This window comes from Elephas maximus, chromosome 10, assembly GCF_024166365.1.
Source record: "Elephas maximus indicus isolate mEleMax1 chromosome 10, mEleMax1 primary haplotype, whole genome shotgun sequence".
NCBI classification, from domain to species: Eukaryota; Metazoa; Chordata; class Mammalia; order Proboscidea; family Elephantidae; genus Elephas; species Elephas maximus.
This window is the reverse complement of record NC_064828.1, coordinates 67,083,207-67,110,986: the sequence shown is the minus strand read 5'-3', so window position 1 is coordinate 67,110,986 and position 27,780 is coordinate 67,083,207. Positions and strand designations below refer to the sequence as shown.

The window sequence follows — 27,780 nt, the reverse complement described above, 5'->3', positions numbered from 1 at the left end:
TCGGTTCCGACTCATAGCAACCCTCTGCACAACAGAACGAAACGCTGCCTGGTCCTGAGCCATCCTTACAATCGTTGTTATGCTTGAGCTCATTGTTGCAGCCACTGTGTCAATCCACCTCCTTGAGGGTCTTCCTCTTGCTGCTGACCCTGTACTCTGCCAAGCATGATGTCCTTCTCCAGGGACTGATCCCTTCTGATGACATGTCCAAAGTATGTAAGACGCAGTCTCGCTATCCTTGCCTCTAAGGAGCATTCTGGCTGTGCTTCTTCCAAGACAGATTTGTTCATTCTTTTGGCAGTCCATGGTATATTCAATATTCCTCACCAACACCACAATTCGAAGGTGTCAATTCTTCCTCGGTCTTCCTTATTCATTGTCCAGCTTTCACATGCATATGATGCGATTGAAAATACCATGGCTTGGGTCAGGCGCACCTTAGTCTTCAAGGTGACACCTTTGCTCTTCAAAACTTTAAAGAGGTCCTTTGCAGCAGATTTACCCAATGCAATGCCTCTTTTCATTTCTTGACTGCTGCTTCCCTGGCTGTTGATTGTGGATCCAAGTAAAATAAAATCGTTGATGACTTCAATCTTTTCTCTGTTAGGTAGGTGTTAACAATTCCTCTTCAATAAATGGAATTAAATCTCTTCTCGGGAGGGGTTAAAAGGAGGGGGACAGAGCCTAAAAGTTCACTATATGAGTAACCTTCTCTCCAGGACTGAATATTCCATTACAAAGGTCGCTGGCAAAGAGCTGCAGCTTTGCTGATACAAATCCCTACCCCGTGTGTAGCACCCACCTCATTTCCAGCAGTGTGCTGAGCCCTCTATGTTCCCTCTTCTTTAATCCCAGAGTCCTCGGGTGATGAAAACAGTTCACGTGCTTGGCTGCTAACCAAAAGGAAAGGTTGGCAGTTCAAGACAACCCAGAGGCACCTTAGAAAAAAGGCCTGGCAATCTACTTCTGAAAAATCTGCCATTGAAAACCTTATGGAGCACAGTTCTAGTCTGACACACATGAAGTCACCATTAGTTGGGATGGACTCAGTGGCAACTAGTTTGTTCTTTTAACCCCCCAACTCTCATTTATACCCTCATTCTACACATTTCAAAGGTGAGGCTCAACTTTCTTTTTACATTTATCCCTCCTCTATAAAACCACCACAGTCATACTCTGACATATAGCTCAATTGGGTTATAAGAATTCAACTTTATGAGGAATTTCAGTTCTTCTCAGCTCACGAGGCATTTCTTATGTTTCCGGGGACCAACCTGGATTTTGCATGCCTCTCGGGCAAATGAGTCTGGCAAACGAGGAGTCACCACATGGTCACTGTCACAAAGTCAAGTTGTCGTTACCTCAGCGAACTCTTGGGTTACTATATTATGGTGGCAATAATCTCTATATCCTATGTTTTATCTTTTTCTTGATTAAAGGTTTGATTATATAACCTTGTATCTCGTAAGCTGAAAAACAAGCAACAAAACAAATCCAAGGCTCAGAGAGGTTAAGTAACTTGTCTAAGATTACAGAACCAGAATTCAAACCCAGGTTCATCTCTCCAGCCATATGTGTAACTGCCTCATTATTCAGAATTTAGAATAATATATATATTGGAATTAGAAGTACTAGAATGAAATTCTAGCCATATGTAGGTAAAACCCCAAGGCTCCGAGGAGCCTGATTTTTCTTTATGCCATGGGTAAGGTGTGAAATATGATTTCAAAGGCATTGAGGGTAGAGAGCAAGCTATAAACAATAGTATCTGCAAGGTAAGAGTTTGTAGTTAGAAACATGCCCCTAAGTCAGGTGACATATTTATTGACTCTTCTGGCCACAGATCAAATTTCATACTTTCTCCCCATCTTTCTGTTAAGAAGTACAGCTTATAGTTGAAGATGTATTTTTGTGTAGAATAGTCAGACAGAAGTAAACAGGGATTTTATGCTGGCTCTTCTTTCTTGGTTTATTTCTGAGATTCAGTTGTTTTCTAACCGATCATGTTGACAAGAAGAAAAAGAAAAGAGACACACACACCAGTGTTACAAAACCTTGTATTAATCATTTCCCTTCACTTCCAATATAACGTCGATATGAAATATAGCCATGATTCTTAGTTACATGGGAGGAAATGAGTAATAAATACATTGTAGCAAGTTTAAACCACAAGGGTGTTTCACTGGTAATAACATTTGAAAACTGTACACTTGCAAAGAACAGCATCTTCAAACATTAGTATATCTGTATATCAGTAAAGCTCTTACATGTAACAAACATGCTATTTCCATATATGACAAATTTAAAAAATATGCATCGCTTAGCAACATGAACTAGGCAAAAATATTTCTTTGTTCACTAACTTTATACAGGAAAACAGGACGAAAGGCATGCATGTACAATAGGGATGCCTGCACGGGGCATGCAACAAAAGGAAGCTTTTTAAAAGTCGGCTTACATTAGGCATAAATACAGGAGGGTTAGATATTAATGAGGGAGGAAGTCTTCTGTGGGACATTATTAACATTCCTGTTTCTTCCTATTCCTCCCAGAGGAATACACATTCACCTTTAAGTCAAGATAAAGGAATACAAACAAACAAACTCACTTTGCAAACATCTCTGATGACTTGTAAAAAAAAAAAAATCAACAATAGTGTTATCACAGCCCCATGTGCAAATGATCCTTCCTCAGGTCCTTCTTGTAACAGGCACACCTGAGCGTCTGGGTTAGGCTGCTTCCCCGCACCCAAACTGGGGCTGCCTGCTGCAGACATCTCTAGAAGGCCAACGAGACTGGGGCCCGCCTTTTTTTACCGTTGCTGCCCCATGCAGCCCCCCAGCCCCACTCTTGGTGGGCTCCCGATTTTACTGGAGAATGCCGATCTACAAACTTTGCACCGACAGAAGCTACAAGAGGTACAGAAGAACAAAGGACTTGGAGGAGGCTCCCACTCCAAAAAAAAAGGCAGCCAAGGACACCTCAAAAGAAAACCTTGTTTCCCTCAGTGTCTCTTCAAACAAAGGAGAGAGGGGGATCAGCTGTAGCTCCAATCCTGGGTACCCAAAGGGGACCATCCATACACAGGATTTGAGAGCGTGGTGCAAACAGCCACCCTCAGCAGGCAGGTCCAGCGTCGTCTATTTTGCTTGCTGGCCCTCATTTAAAAAAGCAAAACTCAAAAGCATGTGGAAAAAAACATATCAGCAGCAATGTTTCATTTCTTGTACACAGTTTGTGTGTTTCTTCCTACTGTTTCTGGTAAGAAACCACTATGAATAAAAAGCACCAATAAAACATCATACTTGATAATAACATTGTAGAACACTGTCTCCAGACAGTGTGGAGGTGCCAAGAATACACGGCTTAAATCAGAACAAGGGAAAAAAAAGTGTAGTGAAATAGTTTTTACTCTGAGATTTTTAAGTCGTTACTATTTACTGAATATAAAACAGTTGCATTTGGGGGTCGATGTGTAAATACAAAAAAAAGGCACTGCCGCTTTAGTACTAAATATCCAACCTCACAGCCTTTCGCATGCAACAGTTTGATTCTTTTATAAATAGACTTCTTCTGCCTTAGGGTTTTTAAGTTGAGCTATATACCTGCAGTCAACACAGGACGCAAAACAGCGTGGGGACAGGCTCCTAAAATTTATCAGAACACTCAAAAACAAACAAACAAAAAAAAAACACTAATAGCAAAACACAACTAAGTAGATAAATCTATACACGGTTGATAAAAAATAAGCTTTTCTTTTTCTTTTTTTAAAAAAAGAATTATGTTGTCATTAATAACAGACTTTATCATGGTTACCAGCCATAGCAAGTTAATAAGTAACATATCCAAAATAATATCTCTAATAATCAGATAGCCATTGTTTCTATATTCAGTGAAGGAATAAATAGAAATTCAGATCTGCAAATACTTTAAGGTCTTCTTCCTTTTAAAGGATTCATGCTAATGTGATTGTGTTCACAATCTGTTCTCTGAACAACACGAGTCTATGGATATATGTGTTCAAGGTGCAGCAGGGCTCAACGCTTTCTCATTTCTCAGCGAGCCATGCAATATCATTGTCTTTTCTCTTCTGCTTTCACTTCCTTAGCATCCAAAAATCACATTCCCAAACCTTCTGGTCTTACCTTTGGCCTTCAACATCTTTGATCTGTTCTCTCTGCCTTGCATGTGATCGTCCATCCCAACACATCCCCCAAGTAAGTAACACTGAGTTTGCTTAGAAAAGGGGTGGGAAGGAAGACTGGTAATGGCACTTTGTTAGGAAAAAAAAAAAAGTCAACTAAAAAACACTGCCTCTTTCTGCGCATGGATTTGCTTTTTTAGAATTTTAGTCACCCAGGGAGCGACCTGTCCCCTTAGCGATGCAATGCATGAAACTGTGGACTCAAAGAAACCTTCTTTGCCAGCTAAAGACTATGGTGAAGGTTCCCACCTCTTCAGGTTGCAAGAGAATTTCAAAAGCCTGTTAAAACATCCAAGGCCAGGGTTGGGTGTATATTTTTACTCTTGAAGGTAAAAGAAAGCTGTTTGGATTTCATAAAGCCTTTTAAATCCATACTTGCTTCATTAATTTTTTTTTTTTTTAATGACCATAAGCAAGCACAGTGATGTGCATGGTCTGATCTCTTCACTTTGACTCTAGCTTCACACACACACACACACGCACACGCACACGCACACGCACACGCACACGCACACACACACACACACACGGCATCAGACTGGCCCATTTAATAAGCAGGCCTTACACCGTCTGCCTGATGTTGCCTCTGGCTAAGCATCCCCACCATCATTTACACAACCTAGTTTAGTTTTCCAGGGCAGAGCACAGCTCCCGTTTGATTTCCTCTAATACCCTCCCTATATCAAATCCTGAAACGCAGTCTTTCTTGCCCTTAAGAAATGAGGCTATTACTTGGTGGTACCATAGTTTGTTAATCTCTCACCAGGGTAACGACTGTTTTTTTCCTCCCTTCTGTGTGAACAGGGAGACCAGACAAGACCACGGGAAATCCCTGACTTATTCTGTGTGGGTGGACCTGTAGTTTCCATCACCAAGTTCACCTTTCCCCGTGTTCACCTTTCCTGCATCTCCTTTTGCTGCCCACCTGGGAGGGTAGGGCTGGGCCACCTGGGCCAATCATCCCCCTGCACTTGCACACTCACTCTGACACTTGCTGACTGACCATCATGCACTCTCACTAGGCCTTTCTCTCCTCCTCTTCCTCAGCAGTGACCAGTGAAGGGGATGCAGCCTCCAGGCTCAGGTGCCCGAGAGCACCCCCACTGTGAGAAGTATTTTGAGCTCATTCTCTGGGTATCTGGCCTCTCATAAAGGAAAAATGTCTGTTCTCCCCTTTTCTCCTCCAGTGGAACTTGTACCAGCCTGTGTGTATGTGGAACAAGGCTGGGAGTTGGGGGGAAGGGGACAGGAAGTGAAATCTCCAGGTGAGAAGCAAATCCAGCACAGACAGGGGCAGCAAGATTCTTGTAGAATCTCTGGGCGACCTGACAGCAAACCCATAACTGACCACATGATGCCATCTCTTTGTACCCTTGCGCAATGCTGTCCACTCTGACCACATCCTTGTCCTTCAAACCCGCCTACACCCTCCTCCCAGCTAAAGGTTCCAGACAGACAACTCGGGCCTACGTGACTGCATCCATCTTCCCAAGAAGCAGAGCTTGGCAGCCATTCTAACAGACAACCCTGCTGCTATTATAAAAATAGAGGAAACAAATGAATCCATATCAATGAGAAATCTTTACAAAAGCAATAGTATGAAGAGAAGTTCTACCCAAACTCTGTACACATTATGTACCCTTTAAAATTGTTATGTAAACAATACACAAATCAAAGTTTATCTGAAATTTTGTTGGAGGGAATTTTTTCCTTCTTGCCCCATTGCCATGTGGCCCTCTCCTGCAGTTCTGTTTCAAGCAGGGGGCTCAAGGAGATTCAATCAGTGGGAGACAGAAAGAGGTGAGCCTCCATCTTGCTTTTGGTCATACGTATCCACGATATCCTTCTGTGGCCTGACTGGGAAACCAGGCTTTCTGAGAAGGGTCCCAGGGCCTGGGGCTTCTGCCTCCTTCCTCTCTCTTGTACTTTCATAGTGGTATTCTTTCTCTCTCTCTTTATATTCCATCCAGGGAGTTGCTTGTACCCCATCTCTTGGCCCTCCTCCCCATCTCATGTTTCCCTAGAGACCCCTTCCCACCCCACACACCAAACCATCCCATGACAGAAAGAAATGACAAAACAACCAATCCCAGGTCTACTGATATGTTTACAAGGACGACCTACACTCTCACAAAATCAAAATGGGAGAAGGACCAGGAAAAAAAAGGCTGCAGAGGATCTTGAAGGATTCTGTGCAACCCTGAAGATGGCTGACACTGGACCCGCAGCAGTCGATTTCACGGCCAGCGCTGTCACTCTCACCTTCAGCTTCTAGATTGTGGAGGTCCGGTCAACTCCATCTGGGAGAGAAAGAAGCACACAGTGGGTGCAGGTGAGCAAGACAATCCTGTCATGCCCACTTACACTGATACACATTGGGTCTCCCAGTCTCTGAGGACAGATAAAGGCTAAATTCATTCATTCATTCACATACGCACCCACTCAGCGTCTGTGGAATAGCTACTTTTTCCAGGAGTCAAAATTGAGCCTGGGACCAAGCTAAAAAGACCTAATCCTCACCCTCCAGGTACTCACAGTTCAGGCAGGGCACAGACATGTAAACAATGATACTATGAACAATTGCTCTAATGTGGGTGTGCCAGGCACAGCAGGAATACGGAGGAAGAAATATATGTCAGCCTTGGAAGTCAAGGACGGTTCCAGATAGATACACATGACTTTTTTTAGGCGATGTTGGTAGGGGAGGAAAGAGTCTGCCAAGCAAAGAGGAGGCAGGAATGGATGAAGGTGGGGAGAGTACACAGCTTGAGTAAAGGCGTGGAGATAGGTCATCTATGGTGGGCCTGGGGCAGGCTGAGGTTTAGAGTGAAGGAAGGGGGGATGGAGGAGTGGTAGGAGAGGCAGCTGAAAAGCCAGGCAGGGTAATTGCAATAGACATAGGGGTGGGCCTGTCTAGCTCACATCCCCTTCTTGGGAGCACCTTCCTCTCACCCTGAGTCCTTGATTAAAGTCTGTGACAGCTGATCAGACCAGAGGGATGCATCTGGCCCAAATTGATCCAGATTCTTTATCTCAATAATCTGATTAGAGGTAGAGATGCCACGGTTAGATGCTGTGGGCACTTGGAGCTGAAAGGTCATGTGGAAGTGGAGAGTGCTGATGGCTCCCTGAGATATGCCAAGTCTACTTTGTGAGGAATTGGAGAAGCCAGGCTGAAGAGAAAGGGAGAACGCACAGTCAGAGATGAGAGGCCATGAGTGAGACAGATAGTAGAGGGAGCTGACAACTGCCTGCCCCTTTTTGGTTGTCTGCTTACACATGCGTTCCAGGAAAGTTCCCAAAGTCAGAAGCAGAAGCCCTGTGTATTATGAACAGGAGCCTGGAAGTAGGTGATAGGGAATTATAAATAGTAGAGTCACCAGATCTGATTTTAGAATGGTTTCTCTGGAATCTGTGTCAGATGGCCTAAAGATGGGAAGGCTGGTGGCAGGAGGGCACTTTAGGAGGCTGATCCAGTGGTCCATGTCTGAGCTGACTAGGGCCTTACCCGGTGAGCAGAGAGGGGCAAGGATTAGCCATCTCAAGAGACAGAAATGGCTGCGTTCCATGAGCTCACCAAATAAGGGTGACTGCTAAATAAAGGTCTCCCTGGTTTTGCTGACATCCTAAATGTCAGCAAATGTGTCCCAGTCCCTGATGTCACAAGCCTGGTCTACCAGATGGAGCATCTGGATTCACTAGGCAGAACTCAGGTGTGAGAGCAGAAAACAGAGTGTCGTAGGGAAAGCTGGCGGACCTCAGGGACATGGACGAGCACTGAGTCCACTGCAGAGGCTTCTGGCCTCCTCATGGGTGGTGCCAGGCTGCTGTCTCTGCCAGCAGGGACTTGGAGAATTTTTTTAAATTGAGATTTCTATTGAGATAACTATAGGTTCACATGCAGTTGTAGGCAGTAATACACAGAAATTCCTTGTATGCTTTGCCCTGTTTCCCCCAATAGTAACATTTTATAAAACTGTAGTATGTCACAATCAAGATACTGACATTGATAGAATACACCAAATCTTACTCAGATTTCCCCAATTGTACTTGTACTCATGTGTGTACATGTGTGCCTGTGCATGTGTGTGTGTTAAATTCTATACAAGTTTTGGATGAGAAATTTTAAAAAAGAAAGCAAAAGGCTCCTGAGAGCTTCTGTGGTATCTGATCATCAATCCTAGAGGCCCTCAGATGTGCACTTTCACCAGCAGCCTCCTCCCCGTCTTCTCTGGGTGTTAGCCTGAGTCTTCTGGAGTGGTGGTTCTGCTGCGGTGACTGGTCATGGGGGCACAGGGGGTGTGTATTTAGGTGCACACGCAAGTGTGTGCACAGAGAGGTGGGTTCTTTGGTTACCGTCTCTGTAGAAAGGCAGTGCACACCCTCACTGGGGCTCATGGACCACTCATTAATGCCAACCTTTCATCAGCAGTAGAAATGGGGAGCTGGAAATACACAAATCTCAACTAACCCAACTCTAAGCCGCATTTTCACTGAATTCCAACCTCACACCTCATCCTCCAGGGTGGCGGTGCTCATGTGCAGAGAAATGACCGATAGGGAAGTCCAGACTCATCATTTACAGCTATGCAAGTTGTGTACTGCACAGCTCCAAGGGGCGCTGTTCATATGTAACCATCGTAGGTTTGTATGATTATTATGACAAACATTTCTGAGAGATGGCAGCACAGCATCTTGAGAAAGTGGGGCCTTTTTCTCATTTGCACAAAGTCTCCATATGGGCTAGAAGTGGGCCTGGTAAGCCACAAGAAGGGGTGAGGGGAAGGTGAAAAGGAACAGCAAGGAAATCAGCTGAAGCGTTAGCCCCAGAACATTCGAGAGTGGCTGTGTGTTCCTCCCGGCGGTATAATTCACTACAGACTCCACTCTGCTGGGAAGAGCCTCCTTCTGTCACCTTGAGTATCCCTGCCCACGTAGCCCGCCCCCGGGGGAGGAAGATAACAGCTAGACTTGGTATTGGGGCCATTACCAATTGGGGACCACCAACCTGGAGCAAGCCCAACAGAGACTGATGAAAGTCTTAAATAATTGCAAACAAGATGACAAAGGTAGCCCACCCACCTGGACTTCTCACTGGTTCTGTTGAAGGGGCCTGGGACAGGAAAAGAAGAGATGGAAGGGAAGGCAACAAGAAAAGCGGCTGAAGCTGGCACCAGGAGGACAGCAGTTACTGGAGGAGGCTGAGGGCAGAAATGTCAGTACAGAAGGATGGACACCTGGGGGCCCAGGGACCAGCTGCTTTAGAATGGTCTTCCTGGGATACGGTGTCCCAGGAACCTGTACGCCCTCCTTCTCCTTTCCTGAGATGGAAGCAGAGGAAGCCCTTTGCTTTGCTTTCTTCTCCCCACTCATTCGCCCTCCTGTAAAATGACTAATCCATTGGCATGTGTCCCCAGCAAGGTCATCTTCCTTGGCCCCTGGAAGGGCCAAACAGTAGAGCGGTGCTGTCACAGTGGGAAGGCACACCACCACTGTGAGCAACCAGGCCACCCTGAACTCCATTTGCATTCTCTGCTCAGGGAACTGCTTACAAGGCTTTCCACCAGAGGGGATTACTGAGGGAAAAACACGGCAGTAAAAAGGCTTAGGAGATTAACAAGATGAAAACATTAGCAAAAAACATCAGTTCAGAAAGGTTTTCTGTAAAAATAGAAGAATAGGCTAAAAAAATGAAGTCTTTTCAGTGAAAACTTCCCTTTAATAAAGAGCATTTGGGATTCTTGCTACTAATAATGGTAACATTAGTACTTAGCAGTTTGATAAGAAATTTCAACATGCCAATTCTCTGAGATCAATCAAGCCCTTGGGGAAAAGGTCAGCTCTCCTTGCTGATTCTCAAAGGCAGGCAAACGCCAGAGTTCCCCACACATCAGCCAGCTAGTGGGCTGTGCTGGGCCCAACGACTCAGGGTCTGGGGGCTCCAGCCCTAAGATGTTACTCCCAGCATCCGAGCATTGTAGGCACCAGCTTTGGGGATGCTCTTCCCATCTGCAGTCCTAATTTGGCCCCACATAGGCCCTCATTACTTCCTTTAATTTTTTAATTTTAAACTGAGATATAATTTGCATACCATAAATTTTACCCTTCTAAAGTGTACGTTTCCTTGGTTTTTAGTATATTCACAGAGTTGTGCAACCACCACCTCCCCCCCGAAAAAAAATTTGCCATGGAGTAGACTCAATTCATGGTAACCCCACGTGTGTCAGAGTAGAAGTGTGCTCCATAGAGTTTTCAATGGCCAATTTTTTAGAAGTAGATTGTCAGGACTTTCTTCCAAGGTGCCTCTGGCTGGACTCGAATCACCAACCTTTTGGTTAGCAGCAAGTGTATTAACTGTTTGCAATACCTGGTGCAACCATCACCATTATCTAATTCCAGAACATCTTCATCACCTCAAAAAGAAACCTAGTAAGTCTTAGTGGTCACTCACTCCCCACTCCTGCTTCCCCACCCCACCCAGCCCCCTTCCCCTCCTGCCCCAGTAACCAGTAATCTGCTTTCTGTCTCTGAGGATTTGCCAACTCTGGGTATTTCATAGAAATGGAGTCATACGATATGTGGTCTTCTGTGTCTGGGGTCTTTCACTTACATGTTTTCAGGGTTCATCCATTTGTAGCATAGATCACCCCTTCCTTTCTTTTTATGACTGAATAATATCCCATTGTATGGATATACCACACTTTGCTTATCCATTCAACAGCTGATGGGCATTTGGGTTGTTTTCCGTTACTTCTTAGGGTGCTATTGATGTGGCTGACCCAGTCTCCTCAGCCAGGTGGAGAACAGGAGCTGGTGGCACCTCCCCACCAGAGGTATCAGGGAAGGAACAGTAATGCTGAGCTTCTAAGATTTGAATGGCTAAGGGAGAGAGCCGTGGTTTGTAAACAGTGCTCCCTGGAACCTGGGGGAGCTCACAGAAAGAGCTTTGTCTTCCTACTGAGGGTTTGGTCAGATCTGAAGCCCTGGGCATCACAGCAGCCCAGGGAGTCCTTCTGCTCCCTCCTGGTCTAAATGGAGGCTCTCTGACAGTTATGGAGAGCCTTGGTCTGCGGGGGGGGGGGGGGGGGGGGGGGGTCAGGTGGCTGTGGCCACCACCCTCCACTCTGCTCTGTGCAGAGCTTTTACTTGTCTCATAGTTGGTTTCAGGATAAGATTTGTGTCTGCAGAGACTGAAAGCCCAAAACCCACCTGTGGGCAGGATAAAGCTCTCTGGAGTGGGAGCTGATGGCAGCCTTTCTCCCCGCTACTGCCAGATAGCACACTTTTTTGCTCTAGGTGCGCTGGCAGCCCATCTCCGGGGTGGGGAAGGCATCCAAAGACCAGAGAAGGTGTTGGGAAGGTTCAGAGGAGGCCTCTCTGGATATCCGTGACTCAGAGTTTCCCAGGAAGCTGGCAGAAAGCGGCGGACGTCTCTCCTGCCTGCCAGACATTCCCAGGGGCAGAAGTTGAGTCCAGGCCCCGAGAAAGCTGCCTGGTTAGTACCAGGAGGGACAGGAAGGTCTCCCAGGCTGTGTATGCAGCAGGGCTTCAGATCGGACCAAGTGGAGGTGGGAAGACAAGTGTCTTCTGTGAGCTCCTTGTGCAGCCTCGGCTCTGCACAGCCCAGCCGCATTATAGCTGTGGGGGAGCCAGGCAGTGGGCCGTGGGTTTGTGACGCTGTGAGGGACACCTCAGACTGCTTGGGGTCCAGGTGTTATGGAAGCTGTTTGGAACAGGGTGATGTAAAAACAAGCAGGGTTTTTTGTTTCAAAAATTCTATTTTTAGTGGAAGTTGGGATACGCTTGGACCAGACTGGGGGATCTAGTGCCAACAAGGAAAGGCTCCGGTGCTGGGGCGATGTTCCCGCTAAAAGTCACGTCACGTGTTCCTGACCCCTCTGGTGCCTGGCATTTGGCTGGGACGATTGCTGTGGTGTGACTCCAATGTGCACTGTGGGGGCGGGGCTTGAGGGAAGAGGGACAACCTGGGTCTCTAGGTCCCTGACTCACCTTCCAGAGAGGGAGGAGGAGCCAGCTGCCTGGGCTGCTGCCGGTGCAGCTTGATGAGGGCACCCCGAGGCCACACTCTTTCCCTGTCCCCTGCCTACTCCTCTTCACCCCCTTTCCATTCCCCCAAGCTACTGCCAGAGTATAGCCAGCAGATGGCCACGAGGTCTCCCGGGGTATAGTAACGGAGGCATGCGGAGAGGACGCACTCACCTCCCAGGGCGTGTTCGGTCATACTGAGGCACAAGGACTCCAGCCTGTTGTTGATGTCAGGTTCAGTCACGGGAAGCTGGAATTCTGCAGGGGACAAAGGGGTATGTTGGTGACAGCGATTCTAAGGACAAGGAGAACGTATGCACGGTGTCACTTGGCTTCCTTATGTGGGAGCTTTCAGGATGAAGGTCTGGTGTGCCTCCCTGGAAGGGACTCAGAGGGACTGTCAGGGCCAGCACCGAGGTCAAGTGATGCACAGGTTCAATCACCCTCTAAGGGCTGTTGGACACAGAGTCCACTGTGAACATGGGCAGCTGGCAGGAAACTGGTAACTAAAAATAGGTGGCCACAGTCATAGTTTGTCGCTCCTTTGCTCACAACCTTCTGGTGGCCTCGCACCAGAATAAAAGCCAAACCCAAGCCATGGCCTTTGAGGCCCCACATGATCTAGGCCCCCATTACCTCTCTGTCCTCTTACAGCTCTCCCCTTCCTTTGCTCCATCCCAGGCCCTCTCTTGCCTCAGGGCCTTTGCACTGGTTTCCCTCTGCTTAGAATGCTGGTTCCTGGCTGACTCTCTTCCTGTCTTCAAGTCTCTGTCTGAACTGTCTCCTCAGTATAAGAACAATACCTCCCTACACTTCCCCTTTCCCCTGCTTTATATTCCTTCGTAACCTTCACCAGCATCTGACGGAATACACACATTTCTGCCTCCCCCCAATTGAATATGCACTTCATTATAGCAGGACTGGAGGGGCCCATTTTAGCTTCCTCATGAGGAGCAGTGGGAGGGAAACCACAGCATGGTGAGCATCTCTTCTGAGTGCCAGGCTGTGCTGGGTGCTTCAGGCATGTTGGCTCCTAATCTGCCCAACAAGCTCATTTCCCAGGTGAGGCTCAGAGACACAAATAACTCATCAAGGTTAGGGACCAGGGACAAAACCCCACATGGGTCTGACTCCAAAGCCCCTGCTCCCCTACGTGCCCTAGCATCAGTGTCAGTAATGGGATATGTTCCCAGTGCCTGGGAAGCTCCAGCATTATCACTGCCTTCAGAGGTGACTCCTCACTTCTTTGGGACTTAACTCTTCTACCAGTAAAGTGGGGAAATAGTTTGTGGTCCAAACTTCAGGCCATTTCCTTGTTCCTTTGCATCTCCACCAGGGGGCAAATGAGAAGATAAAGAGAAAGGATGGCAGGGTGGGAGGGGGGAGAGGTCTATTTTTAATAAAAAAGAGTGAGGTTGGTGGTTTGGTGGGATAGGAAATTGAAACCAATGGCTAAACCAAAGAATTTGTTTTCCTTGATACCCTTAGACTTCTCTAAAATCTGTATTCCCTATTACCAGCTAATTCAGAGGCAGATGTTGTTTCTGTTATTTAAAATTCTCAAAAAGAAGGCTGGCAAAATGGATCAATATTAAAAACACCAGGGAGCAGAAAGGGTGCTTTCTGACACAAGCTCTACCACCGATGGCTTTGGAAGACAACTGTGGCAACTCATGAGTAGATGGAGGCTGAACAAGCTTCCAGGGAAGCCAGAAGCCCAAGAAGATGGCAGGGCAGATTGGTTTTTCTCTTATCTTCCTCCCATTAGTTGCTATCAGAGTTTGGTCGGGGCAATTAGATAATCCCAGAGGGAAGAGTATTTTAGTATTTTCGTCCATTCATGTGAAAATCATATGCATGTAAGAATTAGCAGCCTTCAGGGTGTGAATCTATAAAATAGAAACACAATTTTATATATAGCCAGTTAGCAAATAAGAAAAAAAAAAACCCTCAGCAATTATAGCCATCCATATGCTCATTGTAAAATTTAGTTTACTCTCTAGCGCTCCCCTTTAAACAAACACTGTGGAGAGATTGGATAAATAAAGATGCTCGACATTTGGAGAGAAGTGTCTCAGCTGCAGGATTTCTTGCCAACACACAGCAAAATGCCGTTTTCCAAGCCTGGGATCGCGTGTTCCAAGAAGGGGGCTGAGAAATGCAGGGCTCTCCGCTCCAGATCTCCAAACCTAGTGGCTGCTCTTTTAGGTTGCAAGTTGGCTGACTGGTTTTTCTCCCCCAGTTCCTTACTCTGATGCGCTGGAGAGCCGTGAAGGTAGTTGCACAACCCCCTGCCACTCTGAGAGCCACTCTGAAAAATTCCAAGTCTTGGTAGAAGCCCATATGTTCAAACTGCAGAGTTTCCTAATAGTGTGACTTTTTAATTGTGTATCTGATAAAAACAGATCTACGGCATCTCACCACACACACAAGGCAGACGGGAGACTGGTTGGGTGGATAACAGCTTCCATCTCAGACAAGAAACCCTCAGCCATGTGTCACCAGGTGGGCAGAGGTCTCACCAAAGTCCCAGGGGGGCAGTTGTGCAGCTCTTGTCCCACTGTCCCACTTTAACCATCGAGGCCAGTTCTTGTTATGGCTCCTTCTAAATCTAAGGTGGCATAGGTTCCAGCAGCATCGCAACACACAAGCCACCATGGTATGACAAACTGTCGGATGGGTGGCCATCAGAAGAACAAACAAATCAGTCACAGAAGAAATATGAATGCTCCTTATAAGTAGGGATGGCAAGACTTCAGCTTACTAACTTTGGACACGTCATCAAGAAAGCCTAATTGCCAGAAAAGGACATCATGGTTGTTAAAAGTAGAGGGTCAGCGAAAATGAGGACTATCCTCAACGAGATGGATTGACATAATAACCAAAACAAAGGATTGAAACACAGCAACGATCGTGAATATGGCACAGAACTGGGCAACGGTTTCATTCTGTTACCCATAAGGTCACTATGAGTTGGAGCCAACTCGATGGCACCTGACAACAACACAACAAAGCTAAGAGCTGGTCTCATTTATCCTGGGTGCCTTCTGTAACCGCCCAGGAAGAATGTCACTGACAGTCCTCAGTAAGACAGCATGGAAAGGACCCTCTCTCACTGAGCCTTCTCTGCTCTTGCCCAAAGTAGGCCTATTTCTTCTGTTCAGATGATATCTCTGAGTACTAGGAATTCTTCTTTCCGCCATGGTTAGACTATGAGCACTGTGCTCCCAGGTACGCAGCATTCTAATGGTCCTGAGGTAGAATAATTCCAATCATGGGCTGGCACATAAGGAAGGTTTGTGAATAGATTTCATGTCGCAGCATGAAATACTGCTGTGTCAGGAGCCACCTGATCCATCCCACATCCAGGCAGTCCAGTACCAAGCACAATTTTTGCCTGGTTTTGTGCAAGGGAAGGACAAGATCCCCAGGATGCAGCTCTGTGAGGCTGTCCAGCCTCCCTCTCTCTGTGCTTTTCCTTTGAAGCCAGCTCCCGACCCTTCTGCCCCTTCTCATCAGGCCCGCAGGTGGTGAGAAACCTCCAATACCTCCCAGTGTGGCACCAGAGCTGCTCCAAGATCCTCTTGGACTTGGACCTGAGGGTGGCTGAGCCCTGGTTGGCAGGAACAGAACTGCTTCCAAAATAAATTATCATTGTCCAAGCAGTTTCCAAACTAATTTTCCAGTTGGGAAAACACACCCTGCCTTTGCTATGAACATGACTGCTCTCGCCCAGACCACACTTATTTTGAGCTCAAGTCACCACCCTGGTGAGTGTATGAGACCTTGTTCCTGGCTCTGGAAGGACAAGGTTAGTGTTTCCTTCTCATTCCAGAGACCAGTGAGAGGCAAAAACCACCCAACAGCTCTCCTGGCTGGTTCTGGGAAATGTCTAAAGCCAGTCCATGTGGAAATAAAGCTCAAAACAACCCCTGCAATGGCCTCCAAGGGGCCCATGAGTTTATGCAGATCGCCTCATATGCATTTGAAAGCTGCACAATGAATAAGGAAGACTGAAGAATTGACGCCTTTGATGTGTGGTGTTGGAGAAGAATATTGAATATACCATGGACTGCCAAAAGAACGAACAAATCTGTCTTAGAAGAAGTACAACCAGAATGCTCCTTAGAAGCAAGAATGGTGAGACTGTGTCTTACATACTTTGGACATGTTGTCAGGAGGGATTAGTCCCTGGAGAAAGACATCATGCTTGGAAAAGTAGAGGGCCAGTAAAAAAGAGGAGGACCCTCAACAAGATGGATTGACACAGTGGCTGCAACAGTGGGCTCAAGCATAACAACGATTGTGAGGATGGCACAGGACTGTGCAGTGTTTCATTCTGTTCTACACAGGGTTAATATGAGTCAGAACCGACTCAACAACACCTCACAACAACAGGAAAGAGTATCAAGCTTCTTGCAAATCTGAGCAAGTTGGCTGATCAATTAATACACCACTTGAAAATCCAACACAAAAAGGCAAATAATCCAAGTAAAAAACGGGAAAGGAAATGAACAGACACTTCACCAAAGAAGACATTCAAGTGGCCAACAGACACATGAGGAAATGCTCATGATCACTAGCCATTAGAGAAATTCAAATCAAAACCACAATGAGATACCATATCACCCCACATTACTGGCACGAATCAAAAAAGAGGAAATAACAAATGTTGGAGAAGCTGCAGGGAGATCAGAACTCTTATGCACTGGTGGTGGGAATGCAAAATGATACAACCATTTTGGAAAATGATATGGCACTTCCTTAGAAAGCTAGAAATAGAAATACCATATGATCCAGCAATTCCACTCCTAGGAGTATATCCTAGAGAAATAAGAGCCATCAAACAAGTAGACACATACACACCCATGTTCACTGCAGCATTGTCCACAATAGCAAAAGATGGAAACAACCTAGATGCCCATCAACAGATGAATGGATAAACAAACTATGGTACATACACACAATGGAATACTATGCATCGATAAAGAACAACGACGAATCTGTGAAGCATCACATAACGTGGATGAATCTGGAGGGCATTATGCTGAGTGAAATAAGTCAATCACAAAAGGACAAGTATCGTATGAGACCACTACTGTAAAAACTCATGAAAAGGTTTACCCACGAAAAGAAAGAATCTAAAAAGAAAAAAAAAGGAAAAATCTGTGACCATTAAGAAGGAAGGGAGGGGTGGGGATGGAAAAACACTAAATAGATAATAGATAAGTGGTAAGTTTGATGAAGGGTAAGACAATACACAATACTGGGGAAGCCAGCACAACTTGCACAAGCCAAGGTCATGGAAGCTCCAGAGACACAAACTCCTTGAGAGACCAAATTGATGGGATGGAGGCTGTGGGGACCATGGTCTCGGGGAACATCTAGCTCAATTGGCATAACATAGTTTATAAAGAAAATGTTCTAGATTCTAGCTTGGTGAGTAGCAACTGGGGTCTTAAAAGTCTGTGAGCAGCCATCTAAGATACTCCACCGGTCTCTTTTGGGAGCAAGGGAGAATGAAGAAAAAGATACAAGGGAAATATTAGTCCAAAGGACTAATGGACCACAACTACCGTGGCCTCCACCAGACTGAGTCCAGTACAACTAGATGGTGCCCAGCTACTACCACCGACTGCTCTGACAAGGATCACAATACAGGGTCCCAGATCGAGCTGGAGAAAAATGTAGAACAAAATTCTAACTCACAAAACAAGACCAGACTTGCTGGCCTGACAGAGACTGGAGAAACCCCAAGAGTATGGCCCCCAGACAATATTTTAGCTCAGTAATGAAGTCACTCCCAAGGTTAACCCTTTGGCCAGGGATTGGACGGACCCATAAAACAAAACAAGACTAAAGGGACACAAGAGCCCAGGGGCAAGGACTAGAAGGCAGGAGTGAACAGGAAAGCTGGTAATAGGTAACCCAAAGTTGAGAAGGGAGAGTGTTGACATCTCCTGGGGGTTGTTAACCAACGTCTTAAACAGTATGTGTACTAACTGTTCAATGAGAAGCTATTTGTTCTGTAAAGCTTCATCTAAAGCACAATAAAAAAAAAAAATAATTAATACACCACTTGGAGGCTGGGTCTAGCCCCATCTTTTCTATATTATTTGGGAGACATATAAAATCTTCCATCATTTTAACGAAATTAAGTTTATAGAATCAAAGTTTCCTTATCATGAAACTACATTGTAGTCTTCAAGATTTACCCACATGGTTTAACACAAGTACTTTGAAGAACTCAAAGGGCCAGGAGGAAAACCCCATGCTGCACTGTCACAGTCTTCTGAGTATCTAACGTTGGGTTGGTCACACATCTCTATTCCACTGTGCATTCACCATCACTCGTGCTCATGTAAAGATGAAGCCATTTTCTGCCTTTGTGATAATGATCCATTTAGTCTAGTCCTACCCTCAGCCAATCAAAAAAACCAAACCCGTTGTCATTGAGTCAATCCCAACTCATAGCGACCCTATAGGACAGTGTAGAACTGCCCCACAGGGTTTCCAAGGCTGTAATCTTTACAGAAACAGAGCAATCAACTATGCCAGGCCTCCCCTCAGCCAGCAAGACAGTGGGCTGCAGTCAGGGATTGAGGCCTGGCTATAATATTCATTGGAGGAGGTGAAAGATCTCCTTGTCCTAGGACATCTTCAAGTCTTATCCAGGTTCTCTTTTATTGGGAATGAATTATACATAATTCTACGTAAAAACACAGAATGGGACTAAGTGATCCAGGAAGAAGGTCTTCACAACCCCCAAATTTCATGAAGCATTTCTTCCCAAGAAGAAAAATAGCTATAAGAGTAAAAATGGAGAAAAGCAGCTGTAAGACAAAAGTGAGTAAATGAGACGCATTCTAGAAGCCAAGAGCACTTTTAACAGGCATCAAGACCATGTGGATGTTCCATCCTTTTCTCTGGCCCACCTTTTCCCGGGGCAGCTTCTTTACAGCCCTGTCGGCAGCTTCCTCCGCGCCGGCCTCCCTGCCTGCAGCCGGCCTCCCCTTCATTCCTCCATGCACACTCCCACCTGACCCTGTTCGAAATCTTCCATAGATTCCTCACTGAGAGTGACCAAGAATCCCAGCTCCTCGGCCCTGCATTCAAAGTTCTCCATGGTGGGCTACAATCTAGACAGCAACCCGGGTCTACACTCTGCTACTTCAGCCTGACCCTTCAGCCCAGCCCAGCTTCCCAGACATACCAAGGATGCCCTACCTTTCCAGTCTTGCTCCCGTGGTCCCTTCTGCCTGTAACTCCCACCCTCCCTCTTTCCACCTCTTCACTCTTCTGTCCTCTGACACTCAGCTCCGATCCCAAGCAGATTCCTTGTCCACTTCAGGCTACAGGGATATTTCCCTTCCTTGCACTCCCAGACTCACTGTGTAGAGGGTTTCCTCTGCCCAGGGTGGTTATTTTCCTGTATGTACAACACACCTAGAGGGTCCTTTAGATAGGTGCAGTAACTGCTTACACGGCTTTGTATTACTCTTGGAGCCTAGTTTACTGCCTGCATGCAGAAAGGGTTCAAATATTTGTTGGCCATAGACAATTCTAGTTACTCTGTTTTAAGAGGCATGGTGGAAAGTGAAATCAGCTTGAAGTTGTGCCAAACAAAGAAAAAACAAACAGTTGCCGTAGAATGGATCCAACTCATGGGGACCCTGTGAATGTCAGAGCAGGACTGTGCTTCATAGGGTTTTCAGTGGCTGATTTTTCTAAGTGGATCACCAGGCCTTTCTTCCGAGGCACCTCTGGGTGGACTCAAACCTCCAACCTTTTGGTTAGCAGCCAACCACATTAACTATTTGCACTACTCAGGGACTCCTGAAGTGTGCCAAGCTGCTCTGTAATCAAGTAAAGGGAAGATGGCTGGTCCAATAGTCATCCCATTCCCAAAAAAAAGGCAGTCCCAAATCAGAGGGAAGGTCTCTTACCATCAACACAGATGTTTTCTCTGTCTCACTCTCACTCTCTCTACACATACAAACCATACACACACACAGAGAACCCCTTCCCTTCCCTGCCAAAAAACCCTCCAGTGAAAAAAAAAGTCTCTGCTTTAATCAATCTAGAAATAGGACTAGTATCAAAAATATCCTCCGTCAGATTGCAACCGGCTCTGGGGCTCCATGTGCTGGCTCCCAGCCAACTAGCCGCTATTCATGCTGGCAAGACACAGTTTCAGAAAGGAGAGGCTTCTATAAGCTCAAAGGAATGCATGGTGACAGTCGAGGCTGAGCACCTTCTGGCTGGGCTCCCCTTGTGTTAAGGGGAGAAGTGAGTGAGAGATCAAGCGCCGGCCCTACCTGGCTGCTGGAACATCAGCATGTTCTGCGGAGAAGTGTGCACAGGCAGCGAGCGGGTCCTCTGGACGGAGCTGTGGGTTCGGCTTGGCATACTGTTGCTGCCCCCAGGGTTGGCAAACCAGAGGTTCTAGTAAGAAATGCAAGAGGGGGCCAATTAGTCCAGATACCCTGGGAGGGCCTCCAGCCAGAATTCAGGCAGGAGACAAATACCTCCAGAAATCTCTCTGCTAACTTCTGGAAAAAGGGCTCATAGGCAAGTACTATCCATCTGCATATTTATAAAGAGAGAGTTTGGGTTCCATTCATTTCCTCTTTGCCCTCCTCCCCGCCCCAAGGCCTCTCTCTAAGCCTCAGCTTTATTCTGGATGCCTCTCTCCTTCACTGTCTTCAAAATTGTCTTTATCCCCTTCCTTGTCTTTGCTTTTCCTGTCACTTTCCTAGGAAATGGGGGAGTTCTATAAATGTTTGCAGCAAAGAGCACAAACTATTTCAGGGCTCTCATTTGATTTTTCTTGTTGAGATTCTACCAATTTACTCTAAAGGGAAAGGGATAAAGGAATCTCTCAGCTCTCAGGTGGTGACGAGCTAGCACAACTCAGCTGGTGTGTTATGACACTGGTGTTGTAGCAGCGACTTCCTCTTGAAGTGACCTGCGAGGGTCGGGACAGTGGTCAGCAAAGTGGGGCTTTCCATTATATGTTCTGCTTCCCCTCCGCTGGGCTTGCCTGGCGCCATTTTCCTGTTTTTAAACTAATCCTTCATCCTTAGTTTTTTTAATGAGAACCCAGAACCTCCGCCCCATTTGTGCCCCTCACTGGGGTAGGGCAGGTTAGAAGGGTGAGGAGCACCGGACAACTTAACCCGCTGAGGAGGTTTCACCGGTCCTTCCCACAGCCTCTCTCAGGCACCTTCGCCCATTTTCTACCATAGCTGGAACTGTGAGGGAGGAGTTATTTTTGCCACAGCTAAGAAGGCAAAGATAGGTAACCTGCTCCATACTGCTTCAAGCTCCTCTGGAACTCAGATTTGAGAGGTGGTGAGGTCTGCTGGGAAACCCTGGTGGGCAGGTCAAGGATCAAGGTAAATAAGAAACAGGTCTTGCATTTCTTCCTAACAGCCCTCATGCATGGGGTTCCCAGGGCATCCTAAGCAAATCTCCATGAGGCCACACGCAGTTGTGGGGCTGCTCTGCCTCCCAGAGGAACAATGCAGACAACCCTGGTGGCATGTGGACAACTTTCGCTCAGTTTATGCCCTTTGACGATCCCCCCTACCCACCTTGCAGTCATCTGGGGTAGGGGAAGTCCTGCAGCCTCAGGCTCTGAGCTTGGCTAGCCCTCCCTTCTTCCTTGGGCACAACAAACCTGTCTTCCTTGTTTCATGATGGTAGGGTTGGCTGCGGGGTTACGCTGGTTGGAAGTGACGAATCCACTGGTGCCCAAGAGGCCAAGCCGGGCAGAAGGGATATTCCGAGACGGGATCTGGTACTGGCGTGGGTTCCGTCTGCCCATGCTGCTGCCCACAGAGCTGGCTGTTGGGAGGGAATTGGACTGCCCAAAGCCACGACTGTGATAGGGACAGAGAAAGAACCAAGAGGCTATCAACCATTTCTTAAACCCACTGCCATCGAGTCGATTCTGACTCATAGCGACCCTATAAGGACAGAGTAGAACTGCCCGATAGAGTTTCCAAGGAGCGCCTGGTGGATTTGAACTACCGACCTCTTGGTTAGCAGTTGTAGCATTTAACCACTACGCCACCAGGGTTTCCAACCCTTCCTAAATCCTAGGTTGTTGCGGGAATGCCTCCTTGGAGTCTGCTCCCATTCTGCCAGTTATGAGGCTATGGGGGGGCTCTGTGTCAGGAAGAGACCATGATTAAAACAACAGCTATCGTCTGTGAATGTGTATTATGTGCAGGTATTGTCCTCGGGCTTTTACACTGATTCTTTAATCCTCACGACAACCCTATGAAGCATGCACTCTATTCCCTCCTACATCTGGAGACATAAAACAGAGAGCTTAATAACTTAGCCAAGGTCACGCAGCCAGCAGGGGGCAGCACTGGAATGTGGGCCTAGAAGGTTCTTAAACGTTCTGCATTTTCCAAGCTGCATCTTGTCCACCCATCATGTTGCAGCCAGGACACAGGCCTTGAGCACTCACAAGCCTTCCAAGAGGCCACACAGCAAGAAAGCAGCAGAGCCAGGATCAAAACTGGATCTGATTCCTGTCCCCATACTCCTTCCGTCACACGATACTCTGTTTCGATGTCTGTGCAGCTGACTTGGAGAGAGTGGCTCGTGAGCTCCACTAGGCTGTAAGCTCCATGAGAAAAAGGACAGTGGCTATCTTCGTTAATCTTGTATGTCCCATGCCTAAATCAGCTCCTGGCACCATAAATCCATGTTGAGTGGATGAATAAATGAGTGAATAAATGAAACAGTCTCTGCCATCATCATGTATCTCCAAATGGAAAGGGTAGCCCCATCTCTGGGTCTCTGACTCCTGGGTTGAGACTAGGGGCTTGAGAATGGAGATGATGATGTTTGCAAGCACTCTGGGCCCCAACTGCTCCCCACACCATAGGCCCTCCCTGCAAGACTGGCCATGCAAAGGCCCAGAGGGGTTACAGTGATCCTCCCGGGTCCACGCGGGAGGCCCTCTGGGACGCTGGCATCCACATGCTGACGCCGGTGCTCCCGTTTGGTCCAGTGACCTCAGCATTGAAGAACTCATCCTCCCCAGAACATGCCTCAGGTTCTGGGAGGTTACACAGCAGCCAGCAGTGTTTTAGGAACCAGCACATTCTTTCCAAGAAGAGTCAGCTTTAGTCATTCAGTGATGTTGAAGTCAAAATGCGTTACCTCCAACAGCCACAAGATGGAACAGACTTGCTTTCCCTGGCCACACAGGGGAGGACACTCCAGAGGCTGGACTGACGTAGCTTATTGAGGATAATAAGGGGCCTATGTATTTTATTATATAAAACCATAATTTCCTGAGAAAGAGTGTTGTGTGTGTGTAGGAGAAAGGGGCATCCAAGCCATCAGCAGAGTAGATCTCAGAAAATGTTTCTCTTCTCCCTGGAATTTCTAAATTCCTAATGAGAAAGGGGGCAGGGAAGAGAATTCCACAGTGATGAGCTGGTTGCAACTGATTGCCAGGCTTGTGTGTTTCCACTTCCAGGCTCTGATGGCCAATGAAACGGTTCCAGGCTTCCGCCAGAGGCGCATCTAAACGTGTGAGAAGGGGCAATGTTCACAGGTTCCTGGTCTCTGCTGATCTCATCCTTTTCTCCCTTTGTTCTCCTTTTCCTTCCTTCTTTTTGCTAAGGTCTAAAATCTTTGAAAGAAGACATTAGGGACAGGAAGGGTAGAAGTAACTTCATGGGATTACAACTTTGGAGGAAGGACGATCAGAGATATATGAGAAGCAGAAACAAGGATCAAGTGTTGCTGTTTTTTTTTTTTTTTTAAACACTATGAAATCTCGTCCCTTGGTGTTTGGAATTGGAATTCTGGCCACCTTGTACACAATTCAGTATTGTACTAAAACTTTTCCTTATTTAGTGCCGGTAGCTTTTTTACTCACTTTCCTTTTTGGCTGGATTTTTACAAAATTATTTCATATGCAAAATATAGCTGACAATGAGTGACGCTAAAATGATTTGTGCTTCCAGAAAGGCAAGACTATATTTGTAAACAGTGTAACATGGACAGAGGATTCTGTTATGGGACACTTAGTCACTGGAGAAATGCGAGATCTTGGGACTCCAAAAGTCAGGACTTGTGGAACTAGGCTGAATGCAAGGGATGGCACCCAGAACATTTTGGGGGTAGAGCAGGATCAGTAGGGAGAATTTGGCTAGGCCATCTTTCTACTGCAAGTGGGGGCTCTTCTGCAGTATCTTTAGTTGGTTATTACCAAGCCAGATTTGTTGCAAGTCACCACTGCTGGGAACCAGAGTGAACACTTACTTAAGACTGCTAAGCTTAATGAAACAATCATATTTCCTGGGGAGAGGAACAGAGTGCAAAAGTAAGTTTTCATTTCTCATTCTTTTGCTCTGCCCATCTGTGTCTCACCTTCTTGGCCTTCCTAAATATAACCAACTGATTTAATTACATTTAAATGCATGGCAAGACTTTGATAAAATAACATTAATAAGAGCCAATTAATTTGGAATTTGTGATAATTCAAGCAGGGACTGGCTGCTGTTACCTTTGTATTATCAGAGAAAGAGAAATTCAAAGCAAATTAATAGCATAAAAAGATCCCAGAGGTAATACTTACTTAAAAAAATTTTTTTTCTAGAGCTTTAGCAACATCAAATTGAATATCCACAATCAATGACTGAATTCATTCTTATCTAATCAATAAAAAGAGGTCCGTTAGGACTCCAACTTGGCAAACCTTGGGTTAGCTCAACTGAAACCATTACGTTAGTTCATGACACTCTAGGGAGCTCAAGTTTACTGCTCCAGCTTGGCCCTAAACAGGGCTCTCTGATGTGGACCAAGGACAAAGTGGGGCCGGCAGAGGCAGGGGATGGGACTTTGGGGGAGGAACAGCAAAAGAGCTTCAAAGCCCCACCTTCATCTTCAATCTCTGAATCTCTTCTTCTTCTTGGAACTTGTCTCCCAAGGGTGGTGTTACAAGAGGGTTCTGGAGCCTCCTTCCTTACTTGGGAGAAGTGTTGCTACTCTTAGAAGACTGAGAGGCTCAGATGGAAGAAGGCCCAGGGGTTGGAAGCTGAGGAACAGACCTTGTCTTTTGTCTGGGCCACCGGGAATCGTCAGGTTGAACATATGGTCCAGCCCAACCTACTGGTGTGGGCAATCACAAAGGGCTTGGGCCAGGGGGCTGGCAATAAAGAGTGTTGCTCTGAACTGTCCTTTCTATACAACAGCCTGAGATCCTGAGAGGGAAAGATTTTGTAGTTCTAGATCATGACAAGACCCCTGAAGAGCTGGATGGTGTCTGCAGTGGTTAAGAGCATAGCCTCTGGAGCTGGCACTGGCCTGCTGGGTCCAAATTCTGGACCTGCCACTGGCTACCGACTATCCTTATCTGCAAAATGGGCATAACAATAGCACTTGTACCTCACATGGTTGTTGCAAGGATTAAATGAGTTAATGTTCTTAAAGTGCTTGGCTCCCACTTTGCACATAGGAAGTGTTAAATGTTTATTTAATAAAAAATAGTATATTAAATGCTGGAATATAATAACACTTCAATTTTTAAAATTAATGAAGACTTTTTATAAGCTCAAACTGGCCTTATCTCCCTTAAAGAATATAAAACAGTGGTGTTTTAAGGCACACTTATGCAAATAAATGCCAAAACTGGAACAACACAGGCAGAGCTTCTGTACATGCACTGGGAAATTAATTCAGAACTTTTTAGGTGGAAGTGAAAAAATCTTATTTATCTGCTCATGTTTAAAATTGCAAAATAGAATGTTGATTCTTCGGGATGTCTGCAATGTTTGCATTATCATCCCCTTACCTCTCAGCAGCTCCCTGCCATCCTTCAAGGCTTTAACTCATCCCCTCTCCTTCAGCCCTCCCCCAGGTTTTCACTGCAATTCACCTGTAATCTGCAATTCGATTCCTCAGTTAAAAACCATATTAAGGGTAATGGGTTCTAAAGTACAACTCGGCTTATTTTTAACTGCAGCCGAGAAGCTGAAATACTATGAAAAATCAAGAATGGTACTGCTCCACTATCAGACTGCAGCTCAGACCAAAATAGACTAGCATTGGGCTCTTCACCCTGCCACCAGCTATAATTAGCTTGTCTGCAGCTAGAAGGGAGAAAAAAATTATACTACCACTACAGGTGCTGATACAACAGCCCGTTTTTGTCCTTTCAGAGCCTCGTGTTATAGGTAAAATGCCAAAGGTTTTGCTGGAATTCCTTAAACCACATCCCCCACCCCCTAAATACACAGCCATCGGGATTTTGACAAGGTAAAGTGAGTTACAAAAGATCACATTCAGCTCTTCCTCTGGGAAAGCACTCTCTCCAGCCCTTTCCCAGCCCCACCTGCTTAAGGAATGCAATTTGGACCTGGCCACCAGGCGTCCTGGGGAACAAGGAATGACGCCCTGCCTTAGTCCTGCCCCAGGAGCTAAGGCTGGCAAAGGAGACACTGGGGAACCACTGTGCATTACAGAGAACGAAATCCCAACATACTTTCTCTGCTGTCGATATCCTGATATGTCTAGAAGGGTTTTCCGAGGGAAAGACCGAAAGAGCTTCTGCACCTGCTGTTTCCATGACAACAATCTTTTTTTCTGTGTCTCTGTAAATGCCTGCAAAAACAAACAGGACTTTTTAATGGGTGACGCAGCCTGGCATGAGGGGGAGAAACATGCAACTAATAGGGGAAAATATTGGAGTCTCTGCAAGTTGCCATTTCTTCACCTGTCTCCAACCTGGTCCAAACAACAGTTTAATTTCAGAGCTGGCTGGGCTGAAAATTCAAGTTATTTGACATTGTAGGTACCTGGTAAGGTACAGGCATTAAGCTTCTGACAAGCTGCACTTGGGGGTGTATTTTTGGCAGATCCTACCTTCCCCCTCCTCCCGATGCCACTCTGGACTCTATTTATTAAAGAAGAATGAATCGCCAAATTGATTGTTGAACATTCTGCCTTTGCAGGTCCCCTGCATTTTCATAATCAATGAGAATGCTAAACCACTCCAAAAATCAATCTGCTTGATGGTGTGTGGTCACTCAGGAGTGGTGTGCAGGGCTTCAGTGAATGAAGTCTATTCTCTGAGTTTCAGGGCTTGGTTCAGAAATCTCTAGTTAAGGGGCCCCATGCCCTGTGAAGACGCCAGTGTACCAATTCTGGCCTAAATCTTGTTTGGAGTGTAGGAAAATGGGTAGATTTGATGCCTTCAAGGCTTTCCTAGTCAAAATGCGTGTGTAGGGATGTTTTGCCTAAATCTCAAAAGCATTGCCGTTGAGACGATCCCTACCCATAGTGACCCTATATGACAGAGTAGAACTGCCCCATAGGGTTTCCAAGGCTGTAGTCTTTATGGAAGCAGACTGCTCCATCTTTTTCCTGCGGAGCGGTTGGTGGGTTCAAACCGCTGACCCTTCAGTTGGTAGCCGAGTGCTTAACCCCTATGCCACCAGGGCTCCTTACTGTTTTGCCTACTGCCCCATAATACATTCTCATCTGTATTGAGCGTG

General features: G+C 46.2%; 1 protein-coding gene across 3 annotated transcripts in view; it reads right to left on the bottom strand.

The window, feature by feature from the left end:
• Positions 1-2,043: 2,043 nt before the first annotated feature.
• The window catches only part of SAMD4A (sterile alpha motif domain containing 4A), a 239,889-nt gene continuing 214,152 nt past the window's right edge, over positions 2,044-27,780 (bottom strand). For all 3 annotated transcript variants that reach the window (XM_049899471.1, XM_049899473.1, XM_049899472.1), the window contains 5 exons: positions 26,769-26,887; positions 21,933-22,134; positions 20,569-20,695; positions 12,425-12,508; positions 2,044-6,504 (listed from right to left, as the gene is read on the bottom strand). In XM_049899471.1, the coding sequence (XP_049755428.1) occupies positions 6,476-6,504; positions 12,425-12,508; positions 20,569-20,695; positions 21,933-22,134; positions 26,769-26,887 (561 nt within the window). In that variant the 3' untranslated portion in view covers positions 2,044-6,475. The remainder of the gene's footprint in view (positions 6,505-12,424; positions 12,509-20,568; positions 20,696-21,932; positions 22,135-26,768; positions 26,888-27,780) is intronic.